General features: G+C 45.8%; 2 protein-coding genes across 13 annotated transcripts in view; one reads left to right on the forward strand and one right to left on the reverse strand.

Annotated features, from left to right (window-relative positions):
* Positions 1-15,013, reverse strand: part of SAP30BP (SAP30 binding protein) — a 32,613-nt gene extending 17,600 nt beyond the window's left edge. Inside the window, exons 1-3 of one of the 3 annotated variants that reach the window (XM_030505800.1) lie at positions 14,854-15,013; positions 14,630-14,739; positions 11,208-11,255 (exon numbers count right to left, since the gene is read on the reverse strand). In XM_030505800.1, the coding sequence (XP_030361660.1) occupies positions 11,208-11,255; positions 14,630-14,739; positions 14,854-14,968 (273 nt within the window). In that variant the 5' untranslated portion in view covers positions 14,969-15,013. The remainder of the gene's footprint in view (positions 1-11,207; positions 11,256-14,629; positions 14,740-14,853) is intronic. The other 2 variants (XM_030505802.1, XM_030505801.1) reach the window with 2 other exon arrangements.
* Positions 15,014-15,015: 2 nt separating this feature from the next.
* RECQL5 (RecQ like helicase 5) overlaps positions 15,016-17,282 on the forward strand; it is a 39,172-nt gene continuing 36,905 nt past the window's right edge. For 6 of the 10 annotated variants that reach the window (XM_030505789.1, XM_030505790.1, XM_030505791.1 and 3 more), the window contains exons 1-2: positions 15,016-15,146; positions 15,695-15,825. In XM_030505789.1, the coding sequence (XP_030361649.1) occupies positions 15,070-15,146; positions 15,695-15,825 (208 nt within the window). In that variant the 5' untranslated portion in view covers positions 15,016-15,069. Of the gene's footprint in view, positions 15,254-15,693; positions 15,826-17,282 lie in introns of those variants that run through there. The other 4 variants (XM_030505794.1, XM_030505792.1, XM_030505793.1 and 1 more) reach the window with 4 other exon arrangements.

Consider the following 17,282-nt stretch of genomic DNA (forward strand, 5'->3'; position numbering starts at 1 on the left):
AAAAAAAAAAAAAACCAACCAAAAAAACCAACCACCCCTGTTCAAGTTCCATGGAAAATAAAAACAACCAAACACAGTCCTCAGTGCAGAACAGAGATTAAAGGAAGGAAGCAAAAACCATGCATCTGAGACTGATGAATTCAAGTTTGGAAAGGCTTGCCCAGAACAGCTTTATTTAATGGAAAGAATGGACTGACTTACAACAATGCATGCCACATCCTTCCTGAAACAAGATCCGTAACTCCAGTACAAAGCTCACATGCAACATAACTGTTGGCATTAATTGCCACCAACAGGTACAATTCAACCATCAATTTCTCGTAGAAGATGGTTAGTTAGTTGTATGTTAGTGCAGGTGCACCTCAAACTACAAGAAGAAATGGTTGAACAGGGGGGCAGAAAAGATACAAACCCGAAACCCGATTCCTTTGAATAAGATGAAAATTGTAAGAAGTGGAGAAGTTGATGCCAGATTTGCCAAGCTGCCTATGAGCCGGCAGCGTGCCCATGCAGCCAGGAGGGGCAACAGTATCCCGGGGTGCATCGGGAGGAGTGTGGCCAGCAGTCGAGGGAGGTGATCCTTCCCCTCTATTGACTGTGGTGAGGCCACATCTGGAATACTGTGTCCAGTTCTGGGCTTCCTAGTATATGTCAGACAAGGAGAGAGTCCAGTGCAGGGCCACAGGGGTCATCAAGGGTCTGGAGCACCTCTCTTATGAGGAGAGACTGTGGGAGCTGGGCCTGTTTAGTCTAGAGAAGAGCAGACTGAGAGGGGATCTCATCAATGCAGATAAATACCTCAAAGGCAGGTACACCAGGAGGATGGTGCCAGACTCTTTTCAGTGGTGCCCAGCAACAAGAAGAGGAGCAACAGCCATAAACTGACACACAAGAAGTTTCACCTCAACATGAGGAAGAACTTCTTTCCATTGAAGGTGGCAGAGCACTGGAACAGGCTGCCCATGGAGGTTGTGGAGTCTTCCTCTCTGGAGGGATTCCGAACCTACCTGGACACATTCCTGTGTAACCTGCTCTGGGTAGCCCTGCCTTGTCAGAGGGCTGCACTGGATGATCACCAGAGGTTCTTTCCAGCCCTAACAATTCTGGATTTGCCACTGCTCAATTGTGTCCCTAGACTTTGCCCCACAGCTTTATTTTCCTGCCAACTTCCAGTTAGTATTAAAACCCAGCAGCTAGGAAGCTTCCCCAGCACCCTCAACAACCATCTGCTCTTCCTCCTCCACTCTACACCCACCCCACTCAAGAGACTGCTCTGGCTTTGCAGAATTTCTTGTCTCCCCCAACTATTTCACCTGATTGTTTGCACCTGAAGAAATTTAACAGCAATTTAAACTGACAGCCACAAAATGTATAGACCAGTCACACTGCTGCCATGCCTGTGATAGAAGATACTAACACAGAGAATTTGCCAGTGCAGTCCTTCCACCAGGAGCCAGTGGCCCTGCTGCTCCAGTTGTTGTTACAAGGGATTTCTCTCATATGAGCAAGCGCCAGCATAAGCTTTTATAATTCTTCCTCCTCTCTACACTTCAGACTATCTCCTGTAGTCCTAACATATCAACAGCCTCATTTGGCTGAGTATGATGGAAAGAAACTCTGTAACTTAGCTTAACTTGTTAGAAGAGTTATCTAAGGTGATAGTGAAGATGGCCTTGCCAGAACAAGTGGGTGAAATGTTTATATGCAGGCAGCAAGAGGAAGACCTCTCCAAACCCTGGATCATGTGTTTGGGTTTTTTTACTAAAGAACATGCCAGCAGTTATGTTCTTGCTTTTCTACAAACATCAGAAGTGCTTATGGAAAGAGAACACCAGAAACTTCTCATTTAATATTCACAGTGCATGGCAAACTATTTTATTTCTTGCTCACCTGATCTGCCCAATGTTGGTCTGCTACGAGGCAGAGGGCAGCAAACAGAGTTCGGGTCAAGTGTATTCAGAATCTAGGGAAGAGAAAGCAAGGGAACAGAAGCACAGTGCTTTTATTTCCCCCCTCCACCCCTCCTTTTCTTGTATTGTGAGAGAAGAATCCCAAGAGAAAGCTTGAAACAAGCCCATTTCCTACAGACATATCCTGTTTGCCAGCTCTGATACATAGCCCCCGGCAAAGTGCCCAGTATAGGATAAGAAATTTAACTAAGAAAGAACAAATCCAGATACTCAGAGAAGCACAGCAGCTCAGAAATAAGACACCCATAGGAAAAACCCCAATACATCCAGCCTTCAGTGACACTTAAGTACAGTCTTTATAAAGACTGTACATACCTATATTGAGATACTATTGACTCAGGCAAAAAGGGAAGGAAGAACAAGTCAGGAAAGAGTCAACTCCTGACGCATTCCTGAAGCATCTTGTCAAAACAAAGAAGGTGTGTAGCTGACACTACCTTTTTCAGCTAAATTAAGTCTAAAAATCCACCTTCATTTCATTTCATTAAAAAAGAAAAAAATATCAAAAAACCCAACCAAGATCTGGCAAAACATTTCAGTGGGAAAATGTTTTAGAAAGGAAGCATTCATAGCATAAAAGCCTTTAAACAGCGTCTTTGAAACTTGATTCCGCTCACCTGACATATGCTATCTTAACATTTGACAAAGATTATTTGTTAGGAGTAATTTCCAGTCAAGGAACTGTGCGCCAGAACTCTTGCTTTCCAAGTGGAGGTACAGTTAATAACACCTGCATCCTGGTCCCAGAGCTACCTGCCTCTGTTGGCTGCTGCCTCTCTCTCCTTCTCCATCTCCTACCATGGCAGGGCGGTTGGAACTAGATGATCTTAAGGTCCTTTCCAACCCTTACTATTTTATGATTCTATGATACTAGGGGCCCTCCAAGTTTAACATCCGCAGATCACCCTGTGCATGTGCTTTACAGATACCACAAAGCACAGACACCAACCAGGGCACAGTGGTGTAAATGTGCAAAACAGCATGCAAGGAATACTGCACAGCCTGTGGGCACACACCAGCACTCAGAGCTGCTGCACATGGATTTCAGCCAGTAGCAGAGCTCCTAGCAAGTCTCCACCTGAAGCCACCGTGGTCTACAGAGACGTGCCTTGCCCTGCAGAGCCCATAAATTCTGCTTTCAAGTCACTTTTGCTTCCTACAGTGAAACAGGAATTCAGAGGTGAAAAATCAGCACCACATCACAGGGCTGGAGTTGTGAAGCTACTTTGGTGGGTTTATTTTTTTGTTTCAGATTGTTCCAGTGCAGAATCAAGTAGAAGGTGAAGTTGGGCTGCGAGAAACCTTGAGCCTCACAGCAGCAAGGAAAGGCTCTGGAGAACTGACAAAAACTTCTTGCACTTCCTCCCTAGAACATAGGATTAAATCCTTCTTTGTGATTTGGACTAGAGGCAAAGTGTACAGCCATGTGTCCTCCCTGGGATATGCACTCCTCATGAATGGATCCCACAGAGTTTTTGCAGATTTTGGTTCTTCTGCACCCAAAACAGGGAGGCTGGAAGAAGCTATTTGTTGGCACTTGAGGCAATCCTCCAACTGTACTGAACTGCTCAGCCTCTCACTCTGACATACACCAACAGGCAAACTCAGAACAGCCTATTTCAGTACAGCAGACAGAAATAACTGCAACCACAGAACTAGACTTGAAGAACTTAGACCTTTATCAGATGAAATATGCAAGGGAAAGCAGCTCCAGAAAGGACTTTTCTTCAAGTTTAAAGACAAACAGAAAAAGCCTAGTTCTTCCTTTGGAGAAAGGCAAGCCACACCTATGTCAATAATCCATGGTATTTAGTACTGCAGGGAATGAAGTCTGCCGCAACACGTATGCCTGGCAGGGAGGAAGGAACAAGCATGTCCACGGACATGTCTCATCTTCCAAACAGCTCAAGAGCTGGACTGAAGCCAGCAGCTCTAACACAGGTAACCCAGCTTCAGCAACCAACAACAATGTGATCTGTCTCCCTCTCAGAAGTACATGGGACAAAGGGCAAAATGCCTGAGCTGCCAAATGCCACTTTGTTTCCTGCATGTAGGACTGTTTAACCACCGCTGATATTCTCTGGCAATAACTAAGGTCAACCACCTAGTTACAAAATGGGAACCAGGTATCAGCTGGTTTAATGTCTGGGCATGCTAACAGAGGACAGCTTCAAAAGCTGAGCCGACTCTAGTCCCCCCTAAAGGCTGTCTGCATGTAATGCTGCTGCTCAACTGGGTCCCTTCACAGAGCCATAGAAAACCATGTGCCAAACCTAAAGCAAGGAAAAAACCAAACCCATAGAGTTGGAAGCGCAGACAGCATTGTCCACCATTATATTAAAAGGAAGGTAGAATACAGAAAAAGATGCCTCTGTGCATCTTAAGACTGCAGTGCTTATCGCTGGCAGCTTCAGGTTGCGCTCACAGACACAAGTACAAGTGGGAAACAAACCACTGGAGGTCTAACCTTAACCCCAAACCTAGAAACTGCGCAATTCACGCTTTAAAGATGTTTACCAAGAGGTATGCAGCACAGCCATGCATAACACAATGGCATTTTTAAAACACAGCTGCTTTTTTGCCAGTTCTGCCCCTCAGAGGCCAATACTAACCCAGACAGCACCAAAAAGCCCAGGGGGACAGGAATAAAAAAAGGGGGGGGGAGGGGGTGGGGAAGGAGAACATGATGAAGTTATTTTTTTTGCCTTTCCACAACACCCAAACCAGTCCTATCCTACCAGATCCAGCCACCGCAAGATGACTAATCCACAGCCACCTCAGCCATAGCAGAGTGCATTGGTTTCGGGTGGTACTGCAGTTTTAATGTGTTCTGCAGATCTATCACCTTTATCATATTCTAAGAATTTTTAAGAGTACCTCTCAACAACTGAAAGCATGAAGGGCTGGTATTTCCTAAGCAACCTTCATTATTGCCACCACCAAAGATTAAAATTCCTTTCTAAAGCTTACTAATGCCAGCTCCTTTTACACAGCTCGCTGTGGAATACCTAAATGGAACAGCAGTGCTTTAATCATAGAATGGCTCATCCAGTCCCAACCCCCTGCCACGGGCAGGGACACCTTCCACTAGAGCAGGTTGCTCCAAGCCCCTGTGTCCAACCTGGCCTTGAACACTGCCAGGGATGGGGCAGCCACAGCTTCTCTGGGCACCCTGTGCCAGCGCCTCAGCACCCTCACAGGGAAGAACTGCCTAAGATCTCATCTCAATTTCCCTTCTATCAGTTTAAAGCCATTCCCCCTTGTCCTGGCCCTACAGGCCCTTGTCAAAAGCTCTTCTTCATGTTTCTTGCAGCTCCTTTAGGCTCTGGGAACTGCCCTAAGGACTCCCTGGAGCCTTCTCTTCTCCAGGCTGAACAAGCCCAGCTCTCTCAGCCTGTCTCCAGAGCAGAGGTGCTCCAGCCTCCACAGCATCCTCTGGACTCATTTGAGCAGGTCCACATCCATCTCGTGTTGGGGCACAACTTTTCCCAAACACTTTTTCCCCTTCTTCAGAATAAAGCAGTTATACTTGAGGTGAAATTTATTGATTAGGTTCAGGCACATTTTCAGAATCCGGCTTCATGAATGTTTCTTGAATTCAGAAAAGTTAACACGCCTTATCAAAGTAAGAGTTAATTACAGGGATTACATTAATTCACAGACCCCCATTTACTGGTACTTAGCACTTACCTCATTTACTTTAGATCAAGATAATTTTGGTATTTAAACAAACAGGTTAAGGGCAGGCAAGATAAAAATAAAACATTGCAATCAAAAGTCTCTATCTAAGCATTAGTACACACCTACACATCATAACACAGTAGAATTACTCCACAAGCATGCTGTATCAATAAAAGCCAAACTTTAATAAAGAGCTGATATGGTACATGCTGAGTAACACAGTATTCCTCTGAAAATCCAACACCCTTCTGCTTCGTCCCAGTTTGGCTGCCCCTTCATACGATGCCTCAAGATGCAGAGGGGACTCTTAAAACCAGAAAAGGAAAACATCAAAGTAGCCACCTGCTTTGAAAAACTGTTGCCATGTGCCAGGCATTCAGTGGCCAAGAGAGTGGCAAATTCATTAGCTTTCCTGAACTGGCTGCTCCTGATACCACAATCAAGGCTCGAGAGTTAATTATTTCCCCTGGGAAAACTCCAGCTAGCCAAGCTGCAGGGTTGGGCTCCATCCATTGATCAACACTTGCAGCCTGTCACTCATCCAGCCCTACAAAGTGAAGGACAGAATCCCTCAGGTGGGACTTGGAGCACAAGGTCAGTATTGCATTTAAGGTTCATTTTCCTTCTTCCTGCAGGGCCAGTCTATTTAGTGAGCTCTGAAGGCCTATATCTTGTTACTGCATCAAGGCTGTAACCATAGCTAGCTGCTGGCAAAAGCCCAAGCACCTTGCGCTCGCTGCACAGCCTATTAACCCTTGTCATCCCAAATCACCACTGCCAGCAGAGCACCAAAGTTCGGACACATTTCCACATCCTTTGTTTTGTATCCATGGCTTTATCATCCGAGGAAAAGACACAAGGAACTCATGCAGGCTGTGAGATTCCATCTTTTTAACACCATGCCTTTGCCAAAGCTTCTGTTGACCATTTCTTTTCCCTTCCAAGCAGAAGGCCTTGTTTCTGAAATGCCTTTAGGACAGATACTTGTTAACAGCTAATGACAGCTCACTTAAAAGCAGGGACCCCTAAAGTGATTTTGGTCACTAACAAACATGTCCTGTTCCAGAGCCTGAGGACATCCATCCAGAGTGAAATTTGGAAGAAAGATTAGTTTTACCTAGATTTGAATCTCTAGTTTTCCATGAGTGCTTGAAACACTTCAAAATGCAGCTACAGGATGCGACATACCTGACTTTGCTACTTAAAAAAAAAGAAGATTCTGCTTTTTGCTGCAAGCACACAGTGTTCAGAACTAGCTCACAGGTGCTCAGTAACAGTGAATCCTATGGGCCAGAAGCCTTCTCTGGAAAAACACTTTCAGATGACTGATGAAGCTTAAATATTCTTCTACTCCTGGCACATCCTTTCCCCCAAAGATATCTATAGAAAAGTCTCCACGTATGCCTCTGACGGTAGACAGAAAACAGCAGTTTGACATCTGCGTGTCTGAACTTGAAAAGCTTTTTGTGACTTGCTACTCAGCAGAAAAAACACAGATAAGCTGCAGTCCCATCTAGTGCTTTATATTGACTTCACCTCTAGTGAGGAAGAAGGGCTGTACAGACACAGATGTACCTTCATCAAGATTAACAAGAGCACACTCCCTGGAACCAAGATAAAAAACAGAGATAAAATATAAATTCCATAGGCGGGGTAGAAAATATTTCCCCAGTGTGCCTATTTGAGGCAGGCTCCAAATTCCTCTCTCCCCATCCTCACTTTTGCAGACAGTTTTTCATCGTTCATGGCTTTAAGTCTCCTCAGTCTATAACCACAACAGACACCAACTGAACCTTTTGGAGGTTCTGCATCAGGTACTATACAAGTGAAGAATGAGGCCAAACTGCAGGATGCACCAGCAACAAGAGACCTCCTTCTCCATGCAGCCTGCCTCAACTGTCCTGGTCAATTGTTCAAGATAAAATCTCAAAGCAGTTCCTTCACTGTATGTACAAAGAGGCAGAACACCAGAAAAAATGCTAAATGTATACTCAGGGCTTGAAATTACTATAATTACCTGATGAATTGCAATGGCTTTATCACAAACGTGCATTTAAGGATCTACCTTCTGTTTACAGTCAGGCTCAGACCCTGGAAAAGCCCTCGCCATATACAAGGGGCCTGTGATAGCTACTTAAACATGTTTCCAGGTCTGTGATGTCTTACAATAGAGCAAGAACTACAGCAGCACTCAGCTGAGACAGAACAAAAAGTTGTCCTAAAGTGTAAGCAAGTTATAATCAAGTGCCATACTTTGGCTTTACAGTAACTGAAATCCTTACTCACTAGTTGTCAGATACTGCAAGCTCAAAGCAGTGAGGAAGAACGAGGGGAACACTGCCACTTGGTGGAAAAAAAGGATAGGAAACATTTGCAACTGTTCCAAGTAAAACTATTTTTACAGCGATGTTCCATCTCCCCCTATCCCAACTGAATTTCTTAACATCATGGCTAGTGCAACTCCATCAGTGCCACAGGGAACGCTGTACAGCAACATGCTCACTCTCTGACCAGCACAGCACAGGGCTGCCTTGCAGCACACTGTGCAGCAAAGGTGTGCTTCTACCTCTCCCTCAAGTGCCACCCGGCTACCTAGCTAGAATTCCATAAAACCCGAAAGGCCAGAGAAAGCTACTCCCTTTTTCACTTGTGTATGAAGACATCTATCTATTAAGGATATCATGGAAGTCAAACTGAAGTTTGGATTTGCCTCCCTGCTATTCTTCTCAAATCCTCGCCTTTCATGCCATGCCAGGAATTACATTTTAAACTTTAAAAAAAAAAAAAAAAAAAAAAAAAGTAACTTTACATTTTCAGTTCTTGCAGAGCTCCTACTGCAGAGTGTACCCAAGACACCAAATCATTTTGATACATTCACTGGTTTTTTGCTTCCCAACTGAAGCTGAAACACTGTTCCATGGCCGGGTGTAGTTCTTCCTCAGAAGGGTTAAACAGCAGCACATAGAACTCACTGAAATCAAGACACTTTAAACAAGCGAACATGAAATGTCAGCAACATGTTAAAGCAGCAGCCACACAATTCAGTGGTAAGATTTCTGTAATGCATCATTACTCAGACAGGAGCTACTAGAGTCCGATTTTGTTCTCGCACTGACAGATCTTTTCTACATTGCCCTGGAAAAAGGGAAATATAATCCTCATTTCTAAGAAGGGGAAAATGGAAGACCCAGGAAACTATAGACTAGTCAGTCTCACCTCTGTGCCTGGCAAAATCTTGGAGCAGATTCTCCTGGAAAGCATGCTAAGGCACATGAAAAACAACGAGGTGGTTGGTGACAGCCAACATGGCTCCACTAAGGGGAAATCCTGCCTGACCAATTTGGTGGCCTTCTATGATGGGGCTATGGAACTGATGGACAGGAGCAGAGCAGTTAACGTCATTTACCTGGACTTGTGCAAAGCGTTCGACACTGTCCATCATGACATCCTTGTCTCTAAACTGGAGAGACATCAATCTGACGGGTGGACCACTCGGTGCATAAAGAATTGGCTGGATGGCCGCACACAGAAAGTTGTGGTCAATGTCTCAATGTCCAGCTGGAGACTGGCAATGAGTGGTGTCCTTCAGGGGTTGGTGTTGGGATTATCCTGTTCAACATCTTTGTCGGCAACATGGACAGTGGGGTTGATGCACCCTCAGCAAGTTTGCTGACACCACCAAGCTGTGTGGTTCAGTTGATATGCTGGAGGGAAGGGATAGGATCCAGAGGGACCTGAACACGCTTGAGAGGTGGGATAATGCCAGCCTCATGAAGTGCAACAACGCAAAGTGTAAGGTCCTACACATGGGTTGGGGCAATCCCAGGCACAGCTACAGGTTGGGCAGAAAAGAGATTCAGAGCAGCCCTGCGGAGAAGGACTTGGGGGTGTTGGCTGATGAGAAACTGAACATGAGCCAGCAGCATGCGCTCGCAGCCCAGAAACCAACTGTATCCTGGGCTGCATCAAAAGCAGCGTGACCAGCAGGTCAAAGGAGGTGATCTTGCCCCTCTATTCTGCTCTTGTGAGACCCCACTTGAGCACTGCGTGCAGTTCTGGTGTCCTCAACATAAGAAGGACATAGAGCTTTTGGAGCAAGTCCAGAGGAGGGCCACAAGGATGATCAGGGGCTGGAGCAACTCCTGTATGAAGACAGGCTGAGAAAATTGGGACTGTTCAGACTGGAGAAGCTGTGTGGAGACCTCAGAGCAGCTTCCAGTGTCTGAAGGGGGCCTATAAGGATGCCGGAGAGGGACTCTTCATCAGGGACTGCAGCGATAGGACAAGAGAGAATGGGTTCAAACTAAACCAGGGGAAGTTCGGGTTAGATTTAACGAAGCAGTTCTTCCCTGTGAGGGTAGTGAGGCACTGGAACAGGTTGCCCAGAGAGGTGGTAAAAGGCTAGAAGTGATTGCCTCTTCCTCGCTTCCAAAAAAAGGTGATTTATTTTTCTTGCAACAAGGATAGGAGACAATGCATTCCATTTCCAAGTGCCTTTTATCTGGCATTCATGATATTTCACACACTGATGCAAGAGAATTTACCAGCTGCAGTACAGCTGCCAAGATTCTCAACTGTGTATCACTATAAACCCATAAAAATATTGTGGAAACTGGAAGAAGTTCCTGCTATAAAACTAATTTTAGCAGAATAGCTCAACAGATTAATTTTACTTCATCATCTCCTATCAAAACCCTATGTTAATTGAAATGCTGCACAGAATTTCAGTTTGCAGCACAGCCCTCTGGTCTCCTTAGCAGAGCTTACTATCTGCATCCTTGAGGAAGCTGCTGGATAAAATAAAGGCCCTCGCATGTGTCCTTCACTCAGTATCCCACAAGGCTGCTTATATTGTATGGGCAATTGAACTAGCAGAACCATTTGAGCACAGGTCTGTATATGAAGTCTCAAATGGATATGGTCTGTGTCTGTCTGCCAGCTATTTTAGCCTGATATTATGTTCCTCTGTGCTGTTAAACCTGTTGTTCAGCAGAAACAAGATGTAATCCCAAGATAAAGATGACTTCAATTATTTACGATAGCTATCATCTGGGGATCTTATTTGATTTTCTTAACTTTACACACAACCTTTACAAAATTGCTTCATTCAGAAGGAGAGAAAGACAGCTGGAGACAAATGAATCAATTTTGACATATTTCATGACCTCCAGGAGCATAACATAATTTATTAAGTTGTTCTAAACAAAGAAAGTATTCCAGCTAACACTGGTTGTAAGAGCATTCTGTACCGAACACTACATCTCCCAGGTCACTGCAAAATAGGCGAGATACTGTCAGAAAACATACCTCAGATGTAATGCACAGGATGACCAAGTTCATAAATGCGGATCTTGATCGTGACTCAGCCTGTAGCCTGGCTACTTAACTATCTTTGGCAGAAGCCAGAAGTCAAAAAAAAACACGTTACAGCTACAAAAAGGAAATTACGAAACTAGCTACGGAAGATCACAAACGAACACCAAGCCATGCTGATAAGACTTACTCTTCTTGTACTGAACGTCCCCCCCCCCGCCCCACCACCACACTTTGAAATACCTTTAGGTCACCAGCCTCAGGTTTTTCAGCCTCTGAATCGTCATCTTCCTACAAGACAAGAATTTACAGGATTAAGCTTAAAGAGCAGGCTTGGCAAGTAACTGCACTTACAGCAAACAGCTGCCATTCAGCAGCCCCGCAGTAGTCCAAGACCCTTTCCACAGAAGGTAGTTTTACCCCACCCACTCATGACCAGAAAACAAGTCCTACAGTCAAGGAAAGAAGTGTTTGTTTGGGTTGTGGGTTGGTTGGTTGGGGGTTTTTTTTCAGGCAAAAGCATGACTCAGTAACAGATGTCCCCTGCAAAACTCATGCTCCTCCTGAATGCTCAGAAGTAGACAACAAGAAGCAACAGAACTGGGGGAAAAACCACATTTCTCATTTGATAATGCTGTCTCTTCCAGTTGGCAGCAGGTTTTTTGCACTTGCCCCCACTGTTTAGTAGTATTCGCAGAAAAAGCGGCAGAAAAAGCGGCATTTGCAAGACCTATTATACTCCCAAGCACACAGCGGCAACACACACAGGACACAGCTGGCCTGCCACCACTCCAAACACACAGGCTTGGCGAGGGTCTGGCATAGCACCACATTCCGAGGATCCAGTGCTGCCAGCAGACACCGCATCTTTGGTTTTGTATAGTGCCCTTGTAGCCTCGTTTGCAGATGACGTGAACTCGCACAGAAGGGAACCACTGACAAATGTTATTGTTTTGTGTAACAGACCTCACTCAGTTTTTATTTCTACCAAGAAATTTCTGCCCTGTGAGAGCTTAAAATACTGAACGCAGCCTTGTGTAAAATTCTGCACCACATGAGAAGTAAGCTCCAGCTCTGGTCGCACCTGTTAGCTAAGCCTACTGTTCCACTGCCCTAGGAGCTACTTCACTAGGGATCTTAGAGCTACCTATGTTTCTAGGAATATATACTCTGGGTTCAAAACAAGTTTGAGGAGCAGAAAACATTTTTCATGCTCACACAACTCAGCAGAATAGTTTTTCTGCCAAACTTTGCCACAACTTTGTCTCCAAGACAACAACTTGGTGTTACAGCTTCAAAAAGGAGGCGGGGGGGAAGCAGCGTGATGATTACGCTGAAGGGAACTGATGCAACTGAAAGGAAGAGTTTACAGTGAAATGTGCTTGTGTGCTCACCTTGGAGCATGAGCACACGAGCAAGTTCTGGCAAAGCAAGATACAGATTAACCACACAACAAGGCCAGTAAGTTTTAATTGCCTGAATTAACATGCCTATCTCACTGAAATGAGACAAACTCCTTCACTTCAGCTACTCTCCAGCTTACCTTTCTGAAAGATGCACTTATGCCAATAATTCAGACTTAACTGTCAAAGTTTAATAATGGTAAGCTTATAATTAGGAAAGAACCACAGTATCAAGTAACTTGGTTTTTATCAGAAATGATATTTCTCTCCCCTCCACAGTCCCACTTATAATATAAACATAAAAGTCATTTTCAACAAAGCAACAATAGGTTAAACCATACATGCTATAGACAGGTAACTAAACCAGCTCCCCAAGCCTCCTATCCTAGAAGGGATATCACTGAAACAACATCAACAATCAAAGAAACATTACTGAGAACTGCCTTTGAAAAAGACAGAGGCTTTTCAGTCACTGTTAAGGTAAATAATATAAACACAGAGTTGTTTAGATAAAAGCCCAGGACAACCTGAGTGCAACTTGCACTGCTTTCTAAAAAGAACTCACAACCAATATGAGCGACTAGCACAAGCAGTATTAAGGAAGGTCTCAATTCTGGTCAAATAAAACTTAATGCAAAAAACCCAAGCCTCGCTCTTCTGCAACAAGCCAGAGGGAAGGCACCCCATGTAATCTGCACACATCTGTACAGTTACCACAAATACACACAAGATCCACTGCCTAAAATGAGCAACTCGATCAACTGCCATTATTTGAACAGCAACTTGTACCTCCCAGATGATGGACACTGTAACCTGCACTCAAAATTGCGTGTGAACTAAAGGCTACTCTATTTACATGCCCATTTATCAATGCTAACTAAACACAGCTGATCTTGAGCACACCTACCACTTTACCTACCACTTCCTTTAAAGTGATTGTCGTGGTTCAAGCCACCCTTTTGGCCAGTTTGAGTCAGGTGTCCTGTCTCTGCTGCCTCCAGATTTCCCCTCCTCCCTGGCAGAGCATCACACTGAGAAAGTCCTTGGTCGGAGTAAACATTACTTAGCAACAACGAAAAACATCGGTGTTATCGGCCTTGTTCCCCGGCTGAAAGTCAAAACCATAGCACTGCACCAGCCACTAAGAAGGAGAAAAATGACTGCTATAGCTGAACCCAGGACAGCAATCTCATTGAAGAAGGGTCTAGAAGTTTGGGATATAAAAAAAAGAATCACTAAAGCAGTAAAGAAGTTTTACTACTTTGCTAAGCCAGATGCCAGGGGCAGCCCCCAAATGCTATTGCTTGCACCTTCTCCGGTTAGCAACAGAACAAAGCCAAAAGCAAGAACAAGAGACAAATTTCTTGTCTGCTACGTGGGAAAACAGATGGCAGAAACAGTGAGTGTCTCATAAGAGACCAACCTAATGCACATGAAGTAAATTTCAATGAGGAAAGGTTATCGTACCATAGCCCTGTTTTTTTCTAGGTACATGGTAGAGGAAAGAACTAGAACAGAGACAAGATAACACATTCTTAATGTGGTGGTAAGCAAAAATTTAATGATAATGAAAGGAGACAAGAACCCTCCCCCAAACATACTGCTTTGCTGCTACAGACACATGACAACTTTTATGTGTTACCACTGCACTTGCAGGCAGTGAACTACATGCCCTGTCTCACAATACATCAGTTATCTCAGTATTTAGGTGATTTAAACACACGCCACGCACCTGTGACAAAAAAAAGCTACTCACATCTAGATGGGATGCTGTTAGATCAACATAACCTGATGTAGTGAGTGGGTTAAGTTATACACAAAAGAATAACTTTAAGACATCACAGAACTTTATTCTTTTCAGTCCTCCAGCTGACCATGCACCAGTGTGTTCCTCTTAAAAGATCATACTATATGACATATACTACATACATACGTCAACTACACTTAAAGAGTAATTTTATTTTGGTGTGGCTGTTGACTCTTTCCAGCCTTTTTTTCCCCATAAAAGAGACAAACAGCATCAACATAGTTAGTAAAAAGCAACAAAAGCTGCGCCAAGCCGCTAACAAGTTTCAAGGCAAATGCTTTCTACTCGAAAACAAAGTGAATAAAGGATTTGGACAGTTATGAAACGCACCAGCACTGTCAGATATTCCAGGTTCCATTATGGATTGCAACTCAGGGGCTTTCTTTAGAAAGAAATAAACCTCTGCAATGCATGAAAGGCATCAGGGCAAGCTCTTGGAGCACAGAGGTACTTACTGACTGCTTGCTGTTCTCATCATCCTCTTCTTCATACCCGTCCTCGTCACCATCCAGGCGGGTGAAGTCATCATCTCCGTACCCAACTGAGACCAGGCCTCCTTTCTCTCCTAAGGAGAAAAAGTTAAACCATGAGGAATGAGGAGGTGGCAACGAGCGAGGCTTTCATTTCACAGGGGAAGGCGGCGGGCCGGCGCCCTGCCCAGCCCCCTCCCTGCCCTCACCCGTGGCCGCTCCTCCATCGCTTCCCGCCGTCCCAGCCTCGCTGTCCGACTCCGGGTCCGAATCCTCAGCGTAAACCGCCAACGACGACAAGACACTCCGCTTCGCCGCCGCCATCTTCCACCGCCTCCGAGGCCGGACTTCCGGCGCGCGAAGATGGCGCGCATAGAGCGGTCGCCATAGCAACACCGCCCTCCTTCTTCCGCCTGAAGCGCCGCATGTTAACCCGGGTGAGCTCCGCCGTCCGCTCGCGGCCAGAGGAGAAAACCCCTCAGCGCGGCGGAGCGGGGCATCGGTAGGGCAGGGGGAGGAGGGGGAAAAGGTGAGCTCTGGCCCTTTAAAGAGTGGCTCCTGACGTCATCGCGCGGCGCCGCTACAGCCGCTGCCGGACCCTAACCAAATGTGAGGGGTGGGGGTGCGGAGGGGTTCGGTCGTGAAGGGGCGGGGAGGGGATGCGAGGTGGCGGAGGGGTTCCCCTAAGAAAAGGGGGTGGGAGGAGGGCAAAAAGGACCCCGCCCTCCCCAACATCAAGCCTCACCCCATCCCCTAGCTTCGGGTGCGGGCGGGTTTGGGGGGCAGTGAGGCCCCACCACCACTGTAGCCCCGCAGCTGTGCGGCGTGTGGAGGCCTCGGGAGGGGTGGTTGTCCCAGAATAAACGATGCTGGGGTTCCCTTCATTGAGGGGACCTAGATAGCATCCCTGGGGGAGGTCTCCGAAACAGAGGAGAGCCTGGCAAAGCAAACATGGGGAAGGTCATCCAAGTGGCCGCAGATGGGGCAGGCTGTGGGCAGAGGATGGTGGCAGTGCTGGGGCTTAGCTCTGGTTCTTGTCACCATTCACAGCTTCTCCAGGATGAGTGGCGAGGCTCCCCCGGGCCTGGAAGACAGGGTCCGAAAAGCACTGCGAAGGGTCTTCGGCTTTGAGTCCTTCAAGACTTCCTTGCAGGAAAGCGCGACTCTGACTGTGGCGAGAGGTGAGGTCCAGCATCAGAAAGATGTGAAACATGTCTGCTTTTTCATCTTGTGGGGGTGATCCCACAGAAGTTGGTGTCGTGCCTGGTTTGAGGAGACACATCACCTGGACTATGCAGGACCTCTGAGCACAAATCTGCTCTGAAATCATTTCAATGGCACAGAGCACAAGCCTGTGCTGCCCACCAGCTCTCCAACCACGGCTCTGCCCTGCCTGTTCTCCCTTGCATTTGTAACACCACTAGTGCATCAACCCGGAAACAGGAAGTGTTAAAGTGCGCTATTGTTGACATCTCCTCTGGAGGCATCTGCCAGCATGTTTATGGTCAGATAAGGTTAAAACTGTTTAAATTTATACATCAAAACTATTTACATGTACACATTTTCGGAGTCAACCTGTGCTTGTGTTAGAGATGATACCAGTAGAAAACTTTATTTCCTGGCAGAGTTTATGCTTGTTCTCTGAATCAGGTGGCCTTTTGGCAAGGGCCTGTAGGGACAGGCCAAGGGGAATGGCTTTAACCTGCCAGAGGGGAGATTGAGATGAGCTCTGAGGCAGAAGCTCTTCCCTGTGAGGGTGCTGAGGCGCTGGCACAGACTTTTCCCAGCGAAGCTGTGGCTGCCCCATCCCTGGCAGTGTTCAAGGCCAGGTTGGACACAGGGGCTTGGAGCAACCTGCTCTAGTGGAAGGTGTCCCTGCTTGTGGCGGGGAGCTAGAACTGGATGAGCTTTAAGGTCCCTTCCAACCCAAACCAGTCTCTGATTATCAGAAACATGATTTTGCTGGTGTTGATGTACCATTGCTGGTTGAACAGACAGCTCACATGTGCAGGCTGCCAACCCTGCTGCCAACCCTCAGCTCCCTTGACAGGTCCCACAGTGCAAATCAGAACAGTGTCAAACTCAGCACTCAGAATATAATTACAGTTTTCATCTATTGCCAGCAGCTCTGCAGACGTGCTGTTGACAGCAGCCTGGCCAAAAGCGATGCTCTGTCAGCAGCGTGTCCCTGCCTATTAATGTTGCATGTGCTAGCATCTTTGTGACTTCAGGTGAATACTTCTTAGCACAGTGACAGCTACTAACCACATGATATTATCTACATGGTTGAGATTTCCAGCCCTTATTTCTTATGTGGTACGTTTGTGGGATAAGCTTTAAGAGGATGTGGTAAAGATCTGTCATGGGACTGGTAATTTGGTAACTGGAGGTCTGTCAGATGAGTGAAAACAGCTCATGTGGAAAAGAATTAGCATGAATAACTTGTTTAACTTCTTATCTTGGTTTCTGTGTATCTTCTGCTACTTTTGTAAGGCTGTTTCTAAATGCTTACAAAGCAATCAGAGATTCTTTGAAGGAAACCATTGCAGGCATGCAAATTATTGCTGTGCTTTTAGAACCTGAAATTGAGTGTCTTTTTTTGATATGCCACATGGTACCTGCATACGTATGCTGTTTC

Source organism: Strigops habroptila, chromosome 14, assembly GCF_004027225.2.
Source record: "Strigops habroptila isolate Jane chromosome 14, bStrHab1.2.pri, whole genome shotgun sequence".
NCBI classification, from domain to species: Eukaryota; Metazoa; Chordata; class Aves; order Psittaciformes; family Psittacidae; genus Strigops; species Strigops habroptila.